Source organism: Marmota flaviventris, chromosome X (assembly GCF_047511675.1).
Source record: "Marmota flaviventris isolate mMarFla1 chromosome X, mMarFla1.hap1, whole genome shotgun sequence".
NCBI lineage: Eukaryota > Metazoa > Chordata > Mammalia > Rodentia > Sciuridae > Marmota > Marmota flaviventris.
Window position 1 is genome coordinate 133,939,294 of NC_092518.1, and position 20,102 is coordinate 133,959,395.

The 20,102-nt window shown below is 53.8% G+C and overlaps 1 protein-coding gene and 1 long non-coding RNA gene across 2 annotated transcripts; one reads left to right on the top strand and one right to left on the bottom strand.

The window, feature by feature from the left end:
• The first annotated feature begins 5,980 nt into the window (after nt 1–5,980).
• LOC114080174 (uncharacterized) lies at nt 5,981–6,726 on the top strand. Its single transcript, XR_003580578.2, has 2 exons — nt 5,981–6,324; nt 6,618–6,726. It is a non-coding gene; the product is annotated as an uncharacterized lncRNA (long non-coding RNA).
• A 6,296-nt stretch (nt 6,727–13,022) lies between these two features.
• Emd (emerin) lies at nt 13,023–15,539 on the bottom strand. The gene is made up of 6 exons (XM_027921674.2): nt 15,295–15,539; nt 14,993–15,100; nt 14,758–14,835; nt 14,453–14,586; nt 13,846–13,895; nt 13,023–13,762 (listed from the first exon to the last, which is right to left on the bottom strand). The coding sequence occupies exons 1-6, from the start codon at nt 15,374–15,376 to the stop codon at nt 13,432–13,434; spliced, it is 783 nt and encodes a 260-aa protein (XP_027777475.1). The 5' UTR covers nt 15,377–15,539; the 3' UTR covers nt 13,023–13,431.
• Between the last annotated feature and the right edge of the window lie 4,563 nt (nt 15,540–20,102).

Below are 20,102 nucleotides of genomic sequence, written 5' to 3' on the forward strand. Positions count from 1 at the left end.
TCTGTGGTAGACCACATTTTTTTCCATTCATCAGATGATTGACATTTCGGTGATTCTGTTTTCACTGCATAATGCTTTTGTAAACATTCACATACACAAGTTGGGGTGTAGAGTTGTATTTTCACTTTGGGTAAGTATATGGCTAGGAATGGAATTGCTGAGTTGTATGGTAATTGCCCTTTTGAGTGTCTTGTCATTTGGTGTGTGTTTAGTTTTGAGAACAGTAAATGAAACAATGACTGGAAGGTACTGAGTGATCTATAAAGCATTACATATTATAATCCATTATTAATAAGAAATGGACCAGCCAGATAAAGATGGCAGTGTAAGGGCTGGAGATGTACCTCAGTGGTAGAGCACTTGCCTTGCATGTGAAAAGCTCTGGGTTCAATCCATATGCTGTCCTGAGAGAAGCAACCCACCAGGTACTCTGGTGTCAGCTACCACCTGACTTTAATCCCCAGATTGTTGCTTGTTGGTAGCAGGGTCCTACTAACCTTTTTTAAACTCCATTTTTTCATTTGTAAAGGGGGGATGACCATGGTATCTGTTCACAGGCTGAAGTCAGGATTTTACATTGCTATGGAAATGTTCACATTCAGGCCCGCCCTGCCCACTGGTAGGTTCCTACTTCCCAACCACGCCCTAAGTTCTCACCAGATCCCAGCGGTTCCACTCCATCAGCTCATCCCTACACTCCTTGTCAGGGATTGACTGTATTGGGGTGGGCAGCAACTCTGATCTGCCTTCCCTATCCATTTCCAGCCTTCCTCCTCTATAACCCTAGCTACTGGCCTGCCCCTTCCCCCGCCAACCACCTATTCCCTGCTCGGACTCCCTCTACCCACCATTTGACTCTGCCTGGCGCTGGTACCTCGCGCCCGCCTGCCTTGCGCCTGCCGCTCATGCCTCTGGCAACCCAGCCGATCCATGTACGTCATTGGCTTTTGTCCCGTCACTCACTCAGCCACAACCAATCAACGTCACTCGCACCACCAGGGACACACACTGACAGACCCCAGATTTCACACTGATTTGCCGGGCTGGGCAGGAACCTCTCTCACCCCCTATCTCTCAGTGCACCTAACCGTGGGGTTTGAGCAGTGGCGAAGGATGGAGGGACGGCTAGAGCAAAGGGAAAACTGGGATGCAGAAGGTTACGGAAATATACATGGGCCAGGCGCAATGACGCAAGCCTGTAATCCCAGAGGCCCAGGAGGCTGAGACGGGAGGATCGCGAGTTAAAAGACAGCCGCATCAATTTAGCGAGGCGCCAAGCAACTTAGTGAGAGCCTGTCTTTAATAAAATATAAAAAATGCGGGGGCGGGGGTGTGACTCGGTGTTTACGAGCCCCTGAATTCAATCCTCGGTACCAAAAAATAAGACGTACATATGGGGGCTGGGGATGTGGCTCAAGCGGTAGCGCGCTCTCCTGGCATGCGTGCGGCCCGGGTTCCATCCTCAGCACCACATACAAACAAAGATGCTGTGTCTGCCGAAAACTAAAAAATAAATATTAAAAAAAAAAAAGTACATATGGGGCACATGGGACCTGTCTGGACTCCAAAAGGGCGATAAAAGCAAGTTCCCTTTCAGTCAGATCTCCAAAACAAGACCTCAGAGTTGAGTTCTACCACCACAGTTCTTGCACCACAAACAGCACCCAGGGATGCTCTGACTTACCATGGGAAATCATAGGAGCTTCCACCTGCCAGGTCATGGTGATAAATTTCTCATACAGACTCAGATTGGGATGAGAAAAGTTGCAGCTCTGGGATTCAGGAAACATGAAATGACCCCATACTTGATTCCCTATCTGGATGAGGAAAACAAGCAGCCAAGTCAGACCACAGGAGTAGGTCTAATGGCAACAAAGGGTAGTTGTACAAGGTCTCAAAAGTAAGGAATGAGCCCTTGAAAGGCTCTTGCCCAGGAAAAGCTGTCACACACCTTTCCAGGAAAAGAACACCAGTCCCTCAACTCAGGAAGTCAAGTGACTTTCATTGGTAAGTGAGGTTCAAAGGGACTTCTGCCCAACAACAGCCTACATTTTCACAGGAGAAAGGTGGCCAGGCTGGAAATTCAAAATATTGCCTTCTGAACACCAAATACTTAACCTTTGGGTTTGATTGTTGGAGTTGTCAGTCCTACAAGAACAAGGAAAAAAAGGATTAAAAAAAAATATATATATATATAATATATATATATATATAATACATATTTATATATTTATATTATATATATTATATACATTTTATATATATATATATATGGTTGTAGGTGGACACAATACCTTTATTTTTTTTATTTTTATACAGTGCTGATGATCCAACCCAGTGACTCACGCATGCTAGGCGAGAGCTCTACCACTGAGCTACAATCCCAGCCCCTAGGAATAGGATTTTGAGGGCTGTTCAGAGAGGCCCCTGGTCCTCTTACTGTGACTAGAGCTGACAGTTAAGGAAACCCAAGCTGGGGGTACTGGCACATGCCTGTAATTCTAGCAACAGGGGAGGGTGAGGCAAGAGGCTCACAAGTTCAAGGACAGCCTCAACATTTTACTGAGACCCGGCCTCAAAATAAGGAAAATTTAAAAAAGGGCTGGGGATGTAGTTCAGTGGTAAAGTGCCCCTGGGTTCAGTCTCCAATACAAAAAAAAAAAAAAGAGGAACCCAATCTCATCCTTTTTTTCTTTTTTTTTTTTTAAGTTGGTGTTATTTTATTTGGACCTTTATTTTATTTATTTATATGTGGTGCTGAGGATCAAACCCAGTACCTCACACATGCTAGGCAAGCGCTCCACCACTGAGCCACAACCCCAGCTCCTCATCCTTTCTTTACTACACATAGTCTAGTACACATAGAGGAATTGTCCCACACCATCGAGCTCATAGGCATCATGACCACCATGAGGGTCATGCTACCTCAGCAAGAGAAAGCGCCTCCCAGAAGTAAGAGACTAAATAACAGTGCTTCATGCCCCCAGGAAGGGCACTAGGGAACTGCTTGCTGCCCCCGATACTGCCTGGCCTTGGCCAGCAGGAAAAGTCCATTCCTCCAGCCCAGATGACACCCAGGGTCTTCTGGAACAAGGCAATGCTCAGGACCAGCACCTTCTCACCTCACTGCCACAGTTCAGAGAAGCCAGGGATGCGGGTCTCTCCTGGCTGTACATAAGGCGACGGGAAAGGTCACACGGAGAAGAAAACCCCCAAGAATGACCAAAAGCATCTGGGAGGTCATACTAAAGGAGCAGGCAGGTTCCATGGGGCGTAAGAAGATGCAGAGCAATAATTCCCTGCAAATGTGCTGAGGTGAGAGGCTCATCCACAGGTGGCCGGGCATTTGCTTTGAGTGTGGCACCTATGATCGATGGGGGAAGGCCACTTGCAGTGTGCCATAGTGGGACAGAGTTGTCTGGCTGACCTATACAAGATAGGAAGTCAGATCCTGTGTTAGCCATTGTCCTTAAAGCCAGCTGCTGGAAACCACGGACCCTGCCATTTCATTGTTCCGGCCACAGGCAGAAGCCACCCATGGCTTTCCTCTAAGCCCCTGCTCCAGGAGATGACTCAGGATTCAGGCTGCTCTGCAACTTGCACACCTGGAGTCCAGGGCACTCCCGAGGCCAGGGGAGAAAGACCAGGGTGCCCCACGATGTGTTTGCAAAACCCCGAGAGTCTTCTCAAAAGCTTCTTTCGCCCCACAGAAAGGCAGAGGTGAAGTCCAAATGGTGAAAGAGTGGAACACAGAATCAGTCACAGGTCTGAAAACAACAGAAGGAAATATCAAATAGTGTTATAGCATGGGGGACATCCTGGACAGACAGACCACTCAGAAATCATCAAGTACTAGTTTCATAAGTGTGTTCACATAAAAACCGGAGACTTCTCATGGGCCTCACACAGCAGAGCTGTTCAGAAGAGACAGAATGAGAGAAGACAGTGCCTGCTATGCTCAAATTCGGGACCCCCAAAAGACCACCAGAGACCAAGATCGATGTAAGCAGCAAAGAGGTGTTTATTGTGAGCTAGCTCGGTCCTCCGCACGCACACAGCAACTGGTGACGCTGAGAGGCCCTGAGCCCAGGGTTTGCAGCAGTTTTATACACTCTTTGGGGAAGGCAGGGACTTCACATACATCATAGCATCTCTTAGCAAATCATGACACACCACGGGGGGGAAAAAATCAAACAACTCTAAAACATGATTAGCACATTCACTGGCGGGAACAAGTTGGGTAGGGGTGATTGATTACTACAAGAGGGGGATTCGTTTGAACTGATTGGTGTTCGTGCTGAACTACACAGTTCCCCAACACATTATCGACCACCATAAACTACTGGGAGGGTCATCTGGCATCCCAGGTATTTCCCTGTCTCATGCTGATTGGTGGCTGCTAGGGGGTTGCTATGGGTCCCCACCTAGCCTGACTGAGTCAGGGTGGAAATGTGCCTAAGAGTGCTCTGTGGGTCTTTCCAAGGACAAAGGTCACGTCCCTTCCTTGGACAGGCTTTGCTCTGAGGTAGAGGCTGGTTTTTCATGCCAAGATAAGTACCCCAGCCACAGCATGTGACGGGCACCCTCAGGGCACGGGCAGTTAGTTCCCTGACTCAGAAGCCCAGATGGGGGATGAATTTAGGATGAGGGAGCGTGCTCAGCGTGGAGCAGGAAAATGCAAAATCCAACACAATAGGATAGTACCTTACACGGGCAGAATGGCAAACCTATAGCGAGTGAGCTTTGGGGATAAGAGAATCCTCTGGTAGTGCTGGTGGGGATTTAAACCACCAGCTGGTCTTGAAGGATGAGGGGTGACATCCTTTGAAATAAGGGCACGGATGCCCTTTGAACCGCAGCGTGGACTATTGCATAGCAGTAAGAGGGAGAATTCCTGGCGCACGCAATAATTCCCAAGGTTCTGCCGCGCGAACACCAGCCCACCCAGAAGCTGTTGCAGGCTGCACATGTGGTTAGGTTGACGCAACACTCTTCCGGGGACGAAATTGTATACATGGGGAACAAGATTACTGGTTGCCACGGACTAGGCGGGAAGAGGGGGTCTTTTAAAGGTCAGCGGCTGGGGGCTGTGTCCTGGCGGGGGTAGTGGTGAGAGGAACTTGGGCAATGGACGACTGGACTGGCCCAGCGCCCCACGCCCGCACAGGAGCGATAGCCGGCGCGGCTTCCTCAGGCTTCCGAGGCTGCATCACTGTCGGGCAAGATGCCCAGGCTGGGGGAACTGCGGGGAAGAGTCACCCGCCTCCTGGGTGTGCTAGGCAACTTCCGGTGAATCAAGAATTCCAAAGTCCTAGCGCAGAACCCAGAGACGGCCCTGCAGCGTTAGGTGCGCAAGGGAGAGCAGCGCAGCCGCACTCAGCTGCAGCCCCAAGCACAAAACAGCCCCAACGCACTACAGCCCCGCCTGTGGGAGCGCGAACGCGACGGGGTGGACTCCACTGAGCAGAAGAGGCGTCCGTCACAAGAAGGGGGGCGGGACGCCCTTGCGAACTGAGCTTCCTTATTGGTGAAGCTAGCCGGAATGGTAGGGCAGGAGGCCGGGAGGGACCTTCCGGTGGGTGGGGCAGCAGAAGTGGCGTGAGGCGGCGGGGGTGAGGGGCGTGGCGCGGTGATGTTCCCGCGCCTGCGGCTCCCAGGCCCCCCTTCCCCTACGACCCGGGCGCCTAGACCGTCCCTGCGGAAGGAGCCGAGGGGAAGCCTCCCTGCTCGCGGGATCCGGGGCCCGGGAGCCCATGGGCCGCGATGAGCCCGCCCGTCCCGTTCCCCCACGGGTCCCCGTTCTGAGGGTCAGCGCGGCCTTCTAGAAGGTCCGGGACGGATTCGTAGCGCTCCCAGGGAGATTGGGAGACGGGGAAGGAGAACTGGCGACCTCACGGGGGCTGGCGGGGTAGCACGGCCGCCCCAGCTCGGGCCACGCCCACTCGGGCCCGAGCTCTCTGGCGCCGCCTGTGGTGAGCTTCACGGCCCCGGGGCCCCGACGTGTGGCGGCCCCTCTCTATCCCAGCCCGCCGCGTTCGCCCAATGCTCCTGAGCGTGTCTCTGGGCGGGTTCGCTGCCAAGCACGGACGCCCCCTCCTCCTGCACACAGGGTGCTGTGCACAGTAGGGCGGAGCGGGCAGCCTGGTCGCGGGAGGACGTGGCGCCTGTCAGAGGCGTCTGTGCACGCTTCTGGAGATGGGGACGCAGGAAGGTGACAGTCTCCCAGTGTCACTCGACAGGGTGGTCTGCCACGGGGGATTGCTGTTGTGCGCCAGGACGACCAGTGGTTGGGCACCGGCTGGGGCCCTCTCACTTCCTGGGGAGGTAGGTCAAGGTGAGCCCCGCAGAGGAAGCCCTGCAAACGGGAACCCGCCCTCCCTCCGCCCTCCCCCCCGCCCCTCCCCGTGCTTCCCACGCTGCAGCGTGCCTGGGAACACCTGCCGAACTGGTTCCCGCTAAGGAGCCTGGAAAGGCTGGTTGCCGCCTTCCTTCCCTGGCAGGCGGAGCCTCCCAGCTTCTGGGTGTTGCTGCACAGGCCTTCCCGCGGCGTGGGGCACGGACACCCACCGCGAAGACTGCTGGGCTCCACCACACTGCCCTGGTTGGTCTTCCTGCAGGTCCAGGGGCTGCCTGTAGTTTAGTCACCTAGCTGAGCACTGAGCGCCGAGCGAAACGGCAGTCTTGGAAGCCCACGGTCTCCAAGAGAGTCGCTTGCCCGGTGTGGAAGCCCTTTGCGTTTCCGTTCCTCTCCTCTGTCCCTATTGCTACTTGGTCATCTGCCTTTTTGCTTGTTGGTTGGCTCCAGGTCTCTACCTGGTAACACAGGAGCCCTCGATCACATCTTGAAGCTCGCTTTCGCCACTCTGTCAAGCCTTTCACACACTGGTTTGAGAAGTTGTTGGGGGTCAAGTAGAAAATTTTAGTCTTCGTATCATTGCAATTCCCAGGCTTTTCCTAATGGTTTCTGGGGTTTCTTTGCCTTGGGCTAACTGGGCAAGCTCCCCCAGTTAAAACCCTGTGCATCTGGCTTTTATGTCCCAGGTCAGGGGGCCCCCTGGAGTTTGGCTCTGGCTCAGGTCTCTTGGGTGTGGGTCTTGGTGGTGGTGGCATGGAAGTGCTGTCAGCTGGGGTTAGCAGGGGGCCTTTAATGCCTCCCTGCAGGGCCTCTCCCTAGGGCTGCTCAGGCCAGAGCTTTCCCAGAGCCAGGGATCAGAGAGATGGGGAGGGAGAGGGCAGGAGGGAGCACCCCAAGGCCAAGCCACAGTCTTCTTGGGACCTCATCCCCTGATGCCCTTCACCCCTGCTGTCGTTTTTTAATTGGTCTCATAGGTCAAACCAGGATCAGTGCGGGATAGGAGAATGTATGCAAGGAAAGAGGTTGTTCCCACCTGGCACTATAAAGCACAAGGTGGCTGCTGGCGGGCACCTGGGCTCAGGGACTTGCATGTGCCACTCCAGGTCCTAAGCAGGTCCAACTCTGGAATGTGTCCCAGGTGTAAGCCCACCCTCAGGACCCAGATTGAGTGGCTTTCCCATCTTTGAGTCATCGCAAATTAAAACACAGACGACCCCAACAAGGAAGGAGGATGTGCCCTGGAGAGCCTGGTGTGACCCTCACACCTTCTGTGTGTGCTCTCTGGCCCATGCTCACGGAGCTTGTGCCCGCCGAGCTGGGTAAATCCTGTCCCTGCAGTTTGTCCTGATGACAGGCTCAGGAGGTCCTTTCTTGTCACAGCAACTTGTTCAGCATCCCAGGAATCCCCTCCAAGCCTGGGGGGCTGGACACTCCCCGCCACCTGCAATGTCCCACCCAGGGGCTGGCGAAGCTCTGCCTGAGGTATGGGTGACGTTTCTGCAGCAGGCTGGGCCGCTCCTCTGCCTCCACCCCAGAAGGAACCATGAAGGGCAGGTGCCCAGGAGTGGAGAGGTGTGTGCCTCGTCGTGGCGCAGGCACAAAAGTCCCTTTCCTAGGCGACTGCCTCACGTTGCCCAGGTCCTGGGCACTGGCATCTCAGTTGGGGCAGTTGGCAGCCTGGGAGGTGGGGACGCTGAGGGATGAGGTGAGACACAGGGAAGAAACTTCCCTCTGGCCTGAAGGAGGCCGTTGGTGCCTCATCCTTCCTGGTCTGCACTCGGTGGAGACTTCTCCATGGTGCTCCTGGTGGCTCTGAATCTGTCAGTGAGCTTCCCTGGTGGTGAGTGCTTTTGCTGTGGGCTGTCACCGCTGGGCAGCACCCGGACCCTGGCAAACAGCTCCTGGCGCTTTCCCCAGCTGCCTTGCACATCTGGACCTCAAGGTGGGCCCTTCTTGTGTGGATGTGTTCTTTTTTTTTTTTTCTTTTTAATAAGTTTTTAAATTTATTTTTATGTGGTGCTGAGGATCAAACCCAGTGCCTCACATGTGCTAGGCAGGCGCTCTACCACTAAGCTGTAACCCCAGCCTGCAGATGTGTTCTTGGCATATGGGGACAGCCCCTCAGCCAAGATGTCGGGCTAAGGGTCCTGGGGCTCCTCAGGAGGACACGCTCGGCTCTGTGCACACGCACACTCTGGGGTCGGCTCTGCACACGCACACTCTGGAGTCAACTCTGTGCACACCCACACTCTGGAGTCATCTGTGTACTTGCTGTCCTGTGCATCCCTCTAGCCTCTGAGAGAATGGAGCCAGCTTTCCCATCCTTTGAGGCTCTGCAGGGAGAAGCTTTGATTCCTCTGCCTGGGATGATCTCAGGGAGCCTGGTTGGAGCCACATCTTCCCAACCCCAGCTGCCCTACACCCTTGCAGGGGGTGGGGGTCGGGCTCTTAGCAGCCTGCTGTGCAGAGGGGAGAGCCAGACCCCGTCCTGATGCGCACAGCTCACCCTGACTTAGCCTAAAGCTGCCTCCTCCTCACCCTACTGCCCTGCCCCCCTTAAGGATCCTGGAGGAGCTTCCCTAGAGTATCATAGCCTGTGCTCCAGACCTGTGGGGTCACCAGCAGCTGTCCCCATGGGCCCCCAACTCTAGATTGAACCCAGGGACCTCTTGGGAGCAGCATGCCTGCCCCCTTGGCACCTGTATCCAGGGCCTCTGGAGCCATCTTTAGTCAGGGGCCTCCACTCCTGTCCCTAGGGAGACCTAGTGCCCTGGTCACAGCTGGAGAATGGGCCCTGGGACTCTCTTCTGGGCTGGCTCCCTTCTGCTCCTGGCATCTGTTTGCCAGCAGGCCCAGACAAGGGGTGTGCTGGGGCTGGGCCACCACCTCTTGGGCTCTGTGCCCAAGGTGGCTGGGCCTTTGAGCCCTGCCTGTCTCCTCCTAGCATGCCCAGTGGGTCCTCCTGGATTTCCTCAGTGTGGCTGGCTCACAATCAGGATGGGGCCTGCACACGGGTTCCCATCTACCTGCCCTCCCCTGGGAGGCCCCTGGCCAGGACGGGTCTCCAGTCTGTGTCCCTCCTGCCTCCTTGCCCTGGTGGCCTCTTCTAGCTCACTGCCTGGACTGGCCTGTCTCCTGTCACCAGGGGCATATTCCACCCCCTTGGCCCCTGCCACCTAGTTTGGCATTTTCTTCTTTTCCCCTGTGTCTTTACCCTCCAGAAGTGATGTGGAGGGGAGATTGGGGAGTTCTGGTTTAGCCCCGCTCAGCTTGGCATGTTCCTTGGCTCAGGCCCAGCAGGCTGGGGCTTGAGAGGATGCAAAGCAGGGTTGTCTCCTTGAGGTGGGGTCAGTGCCGGTGCTGGGAGGAGGTAATAGGTTGGGTGTGGCTCCATGGTGTAGTGTCCTGGGGACACCAGGGCTGGAGGGGGAAGGACATTCCTGAGGAGGACCTCTCATCCCCTAGGTGGCAATGGATCTCTCTGTACGTGGTTCTGCTGGTCCCTGGCCTCTCCGTTTGGGCAGCTTCTAGAGGCTTCTGGAGTGTGGGATACCTTCCCTACCCCACCCCTGCCATTGATCACAGTAGGAGTAGTAGCAGGGCTGGGCTGAGGTTCTGGTTTTATCCAATAGTTTCCTGCCAGCCTCTAGGGTGGTATCTTCTTGGGACTGGTGAACTGGAGCCTAGTGAGCAGTCCCACCCCAGGTGGAAATGAATAAAAGAATGAAGTGCTGTTGTCTTCCCTTTGTTCCCTTGGCACTGGGGAGTGTCTCATTTTATTGAGAGCCACAGGCTCCGACCCCTGGTACTCTCCTCATGCAGGGGACACTGGTGTCAGCCTCGCCCAGCAAGTGTCTTCCTTGCTTGTTTCTGGCTCTGTTGTTTCTTGTAGTTAGGCAAACCTTGGACATCTTTGCCTTTCCTGTGGCATCCCCTGTTCTTGTCCATGTGTCTGGGGTAGAGGTTCCTCCTTAGGAGTACAATTTTGGTCTTGTCCTGCTTCGGTGCTCCCCCAGGTCTCCTTCCCCATCCTCCTGTTCCAGTCATCCTCTCCCCCATCAACTATTAAGACTCTTTCCTGGCCCAGCAGGTGCTAGCATGAAGGTAAGATATCTCTCTGGGCAAGCAGCACTGCCATAGGTTGCACCCACATGCTAGCAAATGGTAAGAGTTTAGACTGGACAGCAGCTAGCACAGCCCCTCACTGAGGCCATGGATAGGTGCTGTCCCCTTCTGTGTCCCCACATCTGCTGGATCCCTATGGAAGTGGAGAGCAGTGGAATGAGTGAAGACACTGAAATTTTCAGGAGCCCTGCAGGGAAATTGCAAGATATTTGGGAACTTTTGGGATGTGCCTGGAGTAGCCCCTCAGAGATCTTAGGGGAGGTGCCCCAGAACTATCCAGAGTTTTAGGTGGAGTCCCCTAGTTCCCTCAGCTCACAGAGCCTTCATAAGCATTGGGGTTGAGGTCCCCAGAGCACTTGGATGATGTCTGGAGCACTCAGGTAACCCTTTGGGGGTTCCACCCTTTTGCCGAGGATTGGGTGCAATTACAGAGTTTGGGACCCCAGAGCCCTGAAGAGCCCTGGGCAATGGAAGCCAAGCCTAAATGGGAGACCTCAGAAGTCCAATGAAGCTCAGGAACTCAATGACTGGCATTGAGTCCTGGGGAAGGCCCAGAGCCCTAGGGAGCCCTCTAGTTTCTCAGGTCCTTGGCAATACACGGATGGAACTGGCAGCCCTTGTAGAATGAATGAATGAAGTGGGGGAGATAACACATGAGTGGTCACCGTTTGCTTTCTTCCCTCTCTTCTGACATGCCAGACACCATAGTGATCAATTATACCCAGCCTCCTACTCTGTCCTCCTCACCTGCAACAGATTCAGTACTCAAGACCTAGTGGGCCATTTTGTCCCCAAAGTCTCCATATCTCTTCCCCTATTCTTGGGATTTTCCAGGCCCAGCTCCTGTTACTCTTGTGCTGTTCCTTCTCTCCAGAACAGCTAACTCTTCAAAGGTTTGGGGATGTCAACCTTGCCACTACCCCAGGTTCCACATAGGTTCCCATTGGTCTCACCTGCTTCTACCCAATCCCCAGCAGGGCTCCAGTCCAACACAACAATCCTGAGCAGTGAGTCGCTTCCTCCTCTCAATGTGCTTGAATATGTGTGTGTGTGTGTGTGTGTGTGTGTGTGTGTGTATTTATTTAAGTACCAGGGATTGAACTTGGGAGTACTCAACCACTGAACCACATTCCTAGCCCTATTTTGTATTTTAGAGACAGGGTCTCACTTGAGTTGCTTAGTGCTTCACTGTTGCTGGCTTTGAACTTGTGATTCTCCTGTGTTGGCCTCCCAAGCCACTCGGATTATAGGTATGTGCCACTATGCCTGGCTCCTTTACATTTTAAATGTACAAGAACCATGTATTACTTTTGGGATCACAACATTGTGGGAGTCTATGATGCAGCAATGAGAAATGGTCAGGAACCACTGTGAGGGTTATTTGCTCTGCTAAACTCATCATGTGGCCATAGCCATGAGCCCTTGCATGTGCAGGCTCTGCATGGTTACTATGCCCGGTTGAGTCCCACCACTTGCAGCAAAGGAGCAGATTACTGAAGCATGGGCCCCATCCCTGGCTGGGCCTCTGCTTTCCTGCCCTCTGCTAGCAGTGTGAAGCCAGACATGCAAGGCATAACATGGATATTGCATTCTATCCTGAGTTTTTAACAACCTTTTTTTTTTTTTTTTTGGTACCAGGGATTGAACCTGGGGGCATTTAGCCACTGAGCCACATCCCCAGCCCTTTTTTATAATTTATTTAGAGATGGTCTCACTGAATTGCTGAGGCTGGCTTTGAACTCATGATCCTTCTACCTCAGCCTCTGGAGCCTCTAGGATTACAGACATGTGCCACCACCCCTGGTTTATCACCTTTCAAAAATACATGTAAGCTGGACATGGTTGCACATGCCTGTAATACCAGCAGTTCAGGAGGCTGAGGCAGGAGGATCACAAGTTCAAAGCCAGCCTCAGTAACTTAGTGAGACCTTGAATCAAAAAATAAAGAGCTGGGGATGTGGCTCAGTGCTTAAGTGCTCCTGAGTTCAATCCCTGGTACCAAAGTAAATAAAAATACAAGTAAATGTTGATATTATAAAATATACAGTAAGGACAAAAAACCTGGGAACTAAGTAGGAATACAGACAGGTGAAGAATTTGATTATCCACAGATGAGGGAACACTGCAGTCTTTGGAGCTTCCCCACCTTGTCATTAAAGCAGCAACAATCTCAGAAGCTGAGGAATGACCCACAACCGACCTTTCCATCCCTGGGCCCTCAGATGCTGAGGTTGTCTGGTGTCAGCTTTTCCTGTTGAAAACACCTGTGGACAATGTTATACATGCAGTTTTACCCACATTTCAAGTGGGTTCTCATGTAGTTCGTTGGATGATTGTCACTTTTATAGGTAGTTACAAGTGATTTGGGAATAAAACCCACAAAACACAAACATACATATCTATGGGTAGCATTTGATCACTTCCCCAAAACAAAAATGCAGAACCAAACAGGCAAAGCCAGATAGTAATCCTTCAAACCCAAGTTCTAGAGCCCTTATGTCATGGGAGCCCAACTTCTCCCTCAGTAGGAAAAACCAACAAGTTAAAAATAAACAAGTCTTTTTATTACGTATCCACGAAAACAAAGTCAGGGAAGCCTTTGGATAATCTCCCCGACAAGGTGACAATGAACAGGAGGCATGCATGACAACAATTTTATTCTCCTCTGGAGGAATGAGCTCTTGCTCTCCTGGGCCCTAAGGATTAGAGGCAAGCAGGGCCAGAAGGCTCCAGAGGAAGGCACACCCAGGCCTAATCAGCTGTGGAGGGCCAAAGTCTGCTGCCTCCCTGGCAGGATGAGGCAGGGGGTGGGGTGGGGGGAAACACTGCCCTGGGCTAGGCCCAACACCCCCAAGCTAGAACACACAGAAAAGCCCCACCCCCACCCCCAGCAAACACTGCTAAGGCAGTCAGCCAGGACTTCCAAGAAGAGCTGGCTTAGAAATCAAGACTCAGGGATCCATCCAGAAGGGGTTGCCTTCCTCGGCCTGCATGGAGTAGTAAACAAAGAGCAGGAAGGCAGCAAACACAAGGAAGAGCAGCAGCTGGCCCCAGAGTGGGACCTGTCTATCCTGGCCTAGATCAGCCACAGGGGCCTGCTTTTCTGGTCGGATGGCACGGCGAGCAAGCCATGAAGGGGTGGGAGAAGAAGATGAAGACACAGAAGAGGTGGAGGTTGTAGGATAATAGGATAGGCCCAGGGAGCTCCTGGAGACGTTGGAAACAGGACGGTAGTGTGCGATGCTCTGGTAGGTGCTGTCCCGGCCATATACAGGGCGTTCCCTGTAGCAAAAGAAGGGAGCAGGTAGGCCAAGAGAGCCTCGGTCTAGAGACTGCTCCTGTCTCTAGACCTTCCTAGTACTCACCTATCCTTGCCCTCCTCTTCAGAAGAAGAGAAAAGATTGTCATCACGCACCTACAGAACAGAGTTGGGGTTAGGGCACTGGCTGGCAAGGACTGACCCTGACATATCCATTAGTCTAAACGTTCCTGACCATCACTTCAAAGCCAGACACCTGCTTCCTCCAGAACCACTGGGGGTTCCTTGCCTTTTCTGTGCAAGGCCTTGCCACTTAGTGACTATCCCAGCTGCCTGTGCCACAGTGCCCTCCTTTGTTCCCTAGGATTCTCAGAAAGTTTGAACCTAGAGTCATACCAGGGTGCAGGTCATGCCTCATATGCTCTAATGAAATGCATTTTATTGTTTATTTGGAGTACTGGGCATGGAACCTTAAGCAAGTGCTCTTCACTGAACTACACATCCTGGCCCTAATCAAATAGTTTGTGCAAAGTACTGTTCTGGGGATGTGCAAACAGCTGTAGGCTGACCCTGACCCTAACCCTAACCCTAACCCTAACCCTCTCTGGAGGAGTAGGGAGCTCCCATTTGCACCCATCAGCTTCCTGGATTTGTCCAAACCCAGTTATGATCACCTCAGGCTGCACCCAAGGTGTGCTTGACAACTAGCTCACCTGGTGGTGGAAGGTGTCAGCATCTGAGAGTGAAGTTACTGGTTGGCGGAAGCCCTTGGAAGTGCCCAGAGACTCAGGTTCTCCGTAGGTCCTGGTGGTCAAGTAACTCTCCTCATAGTAGTCATCATTATAGCCTTGGGAAGGGAAACAGTGTTGGAAGAGACAGTGATGTCCTCCACCTGTGCGGATGGTCCTAATCTGAATCCCATTTGGGGGCCTGCACCAGTTCCTCCCCTCTAGGGTTACTCAGGAGTGCTAGACAGGGTGGGGTGAAGGTGTCAAGGCACTCGCCCCACCCGTCTTACCCTTGCTTTGGTAAAGTAAGGCATCCTCTTTCTTGGGCAGATCATACATATCCGAGTCCATGGATGCTGAATCCAAGTCTGAATTGAGAAGGGAACAGGACCATTTGCCCCCAGGCTTCCCTTCCTTCTCCCTCTAGTCTAGTGCCCCTGCCACAGTCTCACGACCCCGTCCTCCCGGTTGCCCAAGTCCCGTCCCCAGGAGTAGTCAGCAGGGCTCTGAGACAGAGGATCTCACCCGAGAAACGATAGGAGAATGAGGAGGAAGACGAGTTGGGAGGCGAGAGCCTCCGCCTCTGGGTCTCATACTCGAAGATTTTCTTTTCGTAGAGCTTTCGAGTGGAGCCTGGCCAGACACGGGGCGTGGAGCGGTCAGGAGTGCGGGGCGCAGAGCGTGAGCCCAGGGAAGGCCATGCGGAGAGCGCGGGGGGGTGAAGGAAGGCGGGGAGGGAACCCGAGGGGAAGGAAGGGGTCGGTGGGGGCGCCAGGCGGAGCGCGGGGTCCCGGGAGAGGTCCCGCGCGCCACCCGCCGCCGCGTACCCACGACGGGCCCGTGCGGGATGTTGTACTGGCGCAGTACTGCGGCCAGCTCGGTGTCCGACAAAACCGCGTAGTCGTCCATGGCGGGCGCGGCCGGCACCGGAAGACGAGTAGTGAAGGCCTAGGTGCTGCCCAGGCCTGACTACACAGGCCAAGCAACCGCTGCCTAGGAGTGGGGCAGGGGCAGGGGCAGCGCCAGGCGCCTCGGGAGCGGCCGCGCTTGCTGCACGCCTGCGTCACGGTCACGTCACAGCGGCGGGCCTCACAAGCTCTGCGCGCTGCGAGGGGCGGGGACAAACCACCCGAGCAACCGGTGCAGACCGGTCTGGCTGTGGGAGTTGGCACGGCGGGGCGTCGCGCTGGGGGCGGGGCGTCGCGCTGGGGGCGGGGCGTCGCGCTGGGGGCGGGGTGTCGCGCTGGGGGCGGGGCGTCGCGCTGGGGGCGGGGCGTCGCGCTGGGGGCGGAGCTTACAAGCTGATACAACACAAAAGTGTGCAGGATTGGCTAGAGCAAGAAGAGGGGCAGGGGCTGAAGGCGAGCCAAAGAGGCTCAAGGGCGTGACATGCAGGGAGCCACACCTACCTAGCTGTGAGGGCGGGTGCTGTGCTCCTGGGGCAGGGTTGCAGGAGCTGGCAGTCAGCCAAGATGTACCGCGCTGGCGCGTTTGGGTTAGGCGCTTAAGAGGGGCAGACTTGCGCTACCCAAACCAGCAGAAACCGGCGGGGATGTGGGAGTGGGCGAACTCTAGCATTTACGGTAGCTCTCATCCCTGTCACTAGGGCTTCACCTCGTGTCCCCCGTCCCCCGCTGCAGGGCTTAGGGTCACCCGGCCGCACCCTGCTCAGCAGCAGTGGAAAGTGCCCAACGTTAAGAGTGAGCCCTTCGTGAGCGCCGGGCACGCCTGAGCGCTTCGTGTGAGCAAGGCCAAGAAAGCCGCTGCCTAGCAGGGCCGCGACCCTACGCGGTCCCCTCGCACATCCCTGGCCCCTGGCGGGCCCTCTCAATCTGCTAGGCCTTCGCCTGCGCACCTGAGCCGGCTGGTTCCCACCACCTCCCTGCCTGCTCTCTCGCTCCACCGCTCTACCCGGGAGGAAATGGGGCACTGGGCCAGGAGGCCACCAGCACTCTAGGAGCAGCAGCCTTCGAAGGGGCCCAGGCGTGCCAATGGGCACGGGCAGAGGGTGCCATGTGATGCGTGCAACAGCGTGTTCCCGCCTAACACCACCATAAAGTCCACCTGGGGCCCTGGGGGCAGTTGCCTCTCTTGGTCTAATGGCCCCTGAATCCGATGGTACCAGTGGTGACCAGGCAGGGCACAGGGGTGTGGCAAACCATGGAAGGTTGCCAATACTTGCTGAGAATCCTAAACTAACAGTTGGCGAAGGCCTTGATCAGAAAAGAACTGCCTGTTGGAAAATGGAAAGATGGCGACAGTTATATTCTAAACAAAGCCTCTTGATGGAGTGTGGGGCCATCTAGGGTGCTCTCACTGGGCAGACCTAGAGCTGGGGGGAGCATGAAGAGATGAGGTGCTTAGGATGCCTGGTCTCTTAGATGATGCCTGATGACAGGGGAAGAAGAGAAGAGAGCTTTGGACATGTCCAAGCTGGCTGATCCAGCTGGTGAGGGTCAAAGGACAATTTTCCATGGAGGTTTGTAGAGGTGGACAATCAGGCAGTATTGAAGAGACAAAGCTCTGTTTTGACCAAACACAAAGACATTAAGGAAAAAGAATTGCTCTTCTCTTAATTTTAGAGGAAAGACAAGGCCTTACTCTCCCCTGCAATGTGGGAGGAGGTATATGGGTTCCCAAAGACACTGTGCTGGCATTAAGAGATAGGAAAGCCTTAGCTCCTTTCCCTTTCTCTCTCTCTCTCTCTCTCTCTCTCTCCTTTTTGGTACTAGGGACTGAACCCAGGGGCACTTAACCACTGAGCCACATCCCCAGCCCTTTTAATTTTTTAATTTTGAGATACAGTCTTGCTAGGTTGTTTAAGTCCTCACTAAGTTGCTGAGGCTGGCTTTTTTTTTTTTTTCTTGTTTGAGTTGTAGATGGACACAATACTTTTGTTTTATTTATGTATTTTTATGTGGTGCTGAGGATCAAACCCAGTGCTTCACACATGCTGGGCACATGCTCCACCATTGAGCCACAACCCTAGCCCTGGGGCTGGCCTTTTTGAACTCGAAGTCCTCCTGCTTCAGTCTCCAGAGCTGCTGGAATTATAGGCTACAGACATGGTGTACACCGAGCCTGGCAAGCCTGCTCCTTTTTTTTCAAAGCAGAGGCTGGGACTGGGGGTGGGGGGTGGCAGAGTGAGCTCTGGGCCATTCAGCAGCATGGATTTTTTAGTTTTGGCAAAATCAGATTCCCCAGCAAGTCTCCAAGCCTTCTTCTGCAGTTCTGGCCTCTCTCCCAGAGATCTGTGCATACAAGTGCTTGCTCAGTCCTCCCCCTGCCACCCTCCCCATACAGATTCAAGCTGTTTCCTTATGAGGTCAAGGAATTCTAGGTTTGCTTTTTCCCTAAGGAACACCCCCCCACACCTGCCTCAGCACTGTGCTTTGTATGCCCCCCATTGCCGCAGCATGAGGTCCCACCACAGATGGCATCAGGAAGCTGAACTGTGATGGTCCCCCTGTACCCACCCTGTAGGTACCTGGAGCCTAAGTCTAGCCCCAGGGCAGTGCAGCTCCATTCCAGACCACTAGAAGCCAGGCAAGCCCTTGATCAACACAGCTAATAGGCTGTATCACCCATCATAAAGAGAATTAATCAGGATCCTGGGGTAAGGGGAGTCTTGCCCAAGGGCCCTGAATGCAGCAATTCATTCATGGAAGTATCTTCCCCATGGTCATCTGGGCATTGACCTGGCCTAGTCTCAGACTTCTCTCAGGCAGAAGTTATCAAAGAGGCTGGAAGGATATGTAAAGGCATTGTAAGTGCCTGTGGGGAGTTCTTCCTAGGAAGGGCATGGAGAGTAGACATTGGGGTTCAGCAGATGCTAAGTCAAAATAAGCAGACAATTTTTCTTTTAAGCATGGAAATGACTTTTAATCAGTATGTTGTATAACTTGCAATCCCAAGAAGATTTCTAGTTATAGGGGAAAAAAGTCTACATGAAAACATTTCTTCAACACAGGAGAAAATGTTTTTAGTTTATTATGAACTTCACCAGGAAACAGTTGGTGCTATATGAACCTTTGTGCCCCCAACACCTGGAAGAAGTTGAGGCAAAGAACCGCTTGTGTTTAGAGCATGTGCAGTGTGGGGAGGGTAGGATAAAGAGGGTAGTGTAATGGGGGTCCTGAGACTCACCATACAGCCACCAGTTCTTTTGCACTCCCCCCATCTATTCTACCGCTGGCTCTGATTGCCATGCCTCTGGATAGGTGGGTTTTTCCTCCTGGAAGGACAGCCTTGAACTCCATAGCAGCTACCTCAGGGGCCTGAGCTCAGCCTCCTTGTTTAGTAAGTGAAGTTAATCCACTGGCCTTCCCAGTGGGGGCTTCCAATGTAGGGAGCAGCTAGAGAACCTGGCACTGTTGGGAGGCTCCCATAATGAGTCAAGGTGTGAAATGGCATTGACAGCACAGCTAGTAAAGGCAGCAGCAGATGGGGAAAGCCTGGAAGGCCACCAGCACCTTGCTGTTTGTGTGAAACAAGATTGCCAGATTCACTTAGCAGATGTAACCAAACTCTTTTCTTTCTTTAAAAATTTTTTCCTTTCTTTTATTTTTTACTTCTTCTCTTCCTTTGTTTCATTTTTGTTTTCATAAAATAGAATAGAAAATAGAATACACTGCAGATACTAAGGGAAAGTCTCATTTTATGAAATGTTTGTTTCAATCATACATGTGTGTAAGTGTGTGTAAAGGTATGTATACTGGCTCAGGAATGTAAAATGTAGCTCCTATTGATTGTTGCAGACAAAATGTCGAAATGACATTGTTTTTGTGGCCTCCCCCTAGGAAGTGACATTTTAGCTGAATCTGAAGCTACCAGGAAACAGGCATGTAGAAGAGGAAGAGGAAGCCTGGCAATGCTAGGGTGTGGCTGTGCCCACCAGGTTCACAGACACTTTGGCTGTACCCCACTGCACACTTCCAGGCTTTGGGACTGCACCATATTGCATTAGGAATTCAGTGCATCTGTGCTGCTTGCTCCTAGGTCAGGCCTGTACTCAGCAGGGGCCAAACCAGTGAGGCTTGCTCATCATAGGGCTCAGTGCCCTGTAGTCCACCACACTGGAGCCTGGAGCATGGTAGAGGCTCAGTGAATACTTACTGATGCCCCTCACCTAGGGGGCAGGATCTGACTTGTGTGGCCAGCCAAGGTTTAGGGAAGAGACAGAGGACTTGACTGGTTGGTTCTCTGGAGAAGGTGGCCTTGGAGCTGGGCCTTTTCAGTAGGGGAGTGCTTGGATTCCCCCTAAACTCAGCCTTCCAGCCTCGTTGAAGTTGGGCCTAGAGAAGAGCTCTGCAGGCCCTTCGGACGCTGAAGGTGAGCCCCCTCCCCCCGGGCCCAGGGCCTGGCGGCCCTAGCAGGGCGGTGAGCTCATCCCGGTGGGGGGGGTGGGGGGTGGGCGTCGCCAGGCGCAACAGGGCTCTGGAGCTCATGGCGCGCCCCCCGCACCGCCCCCGGCTTCTGGGTGATTTTACCAATTAAGGCTTGCTTGCCGGGCTGGGCCGGCCTGGCGCGGGGCGGGCGCGGGGCGGGGATGCGACCAACAAGAAGGCGGGCAGCCGCAGCCCATTCGCGTGGAAGCGCGCGGCGCTCGGCGGACGCCAGTAGAGCCCTGAGGCGC

What these genes read in the sequence shown, in the direction of transcription:
- Emd (XM_027921674.2), bottom strand. Translation starts at nt 15,376, where the DNA reads ATGGACGACTACGCGGTTTTGTCGGACACCGAGCTGGCCGCAGTACTG. An exon ending in CTTACTTTACCAAAGCAAGG is followed by an intron (nt 14,587 to 14,757) that starts GTAAGACGGGTG and finishes TCCCTTCCCAAG; the next exon opens with GCTATAATGATGACTACTAT. An exon ending in CTGACACCTTCCACCACCAG is followed by an intron (nt 13,896 to 14,452) that starts GTGAGCTAGTTG and finishes TCTGTTCTGTAG; the next exon opens with GTGCGTGATGACAATCTTTT.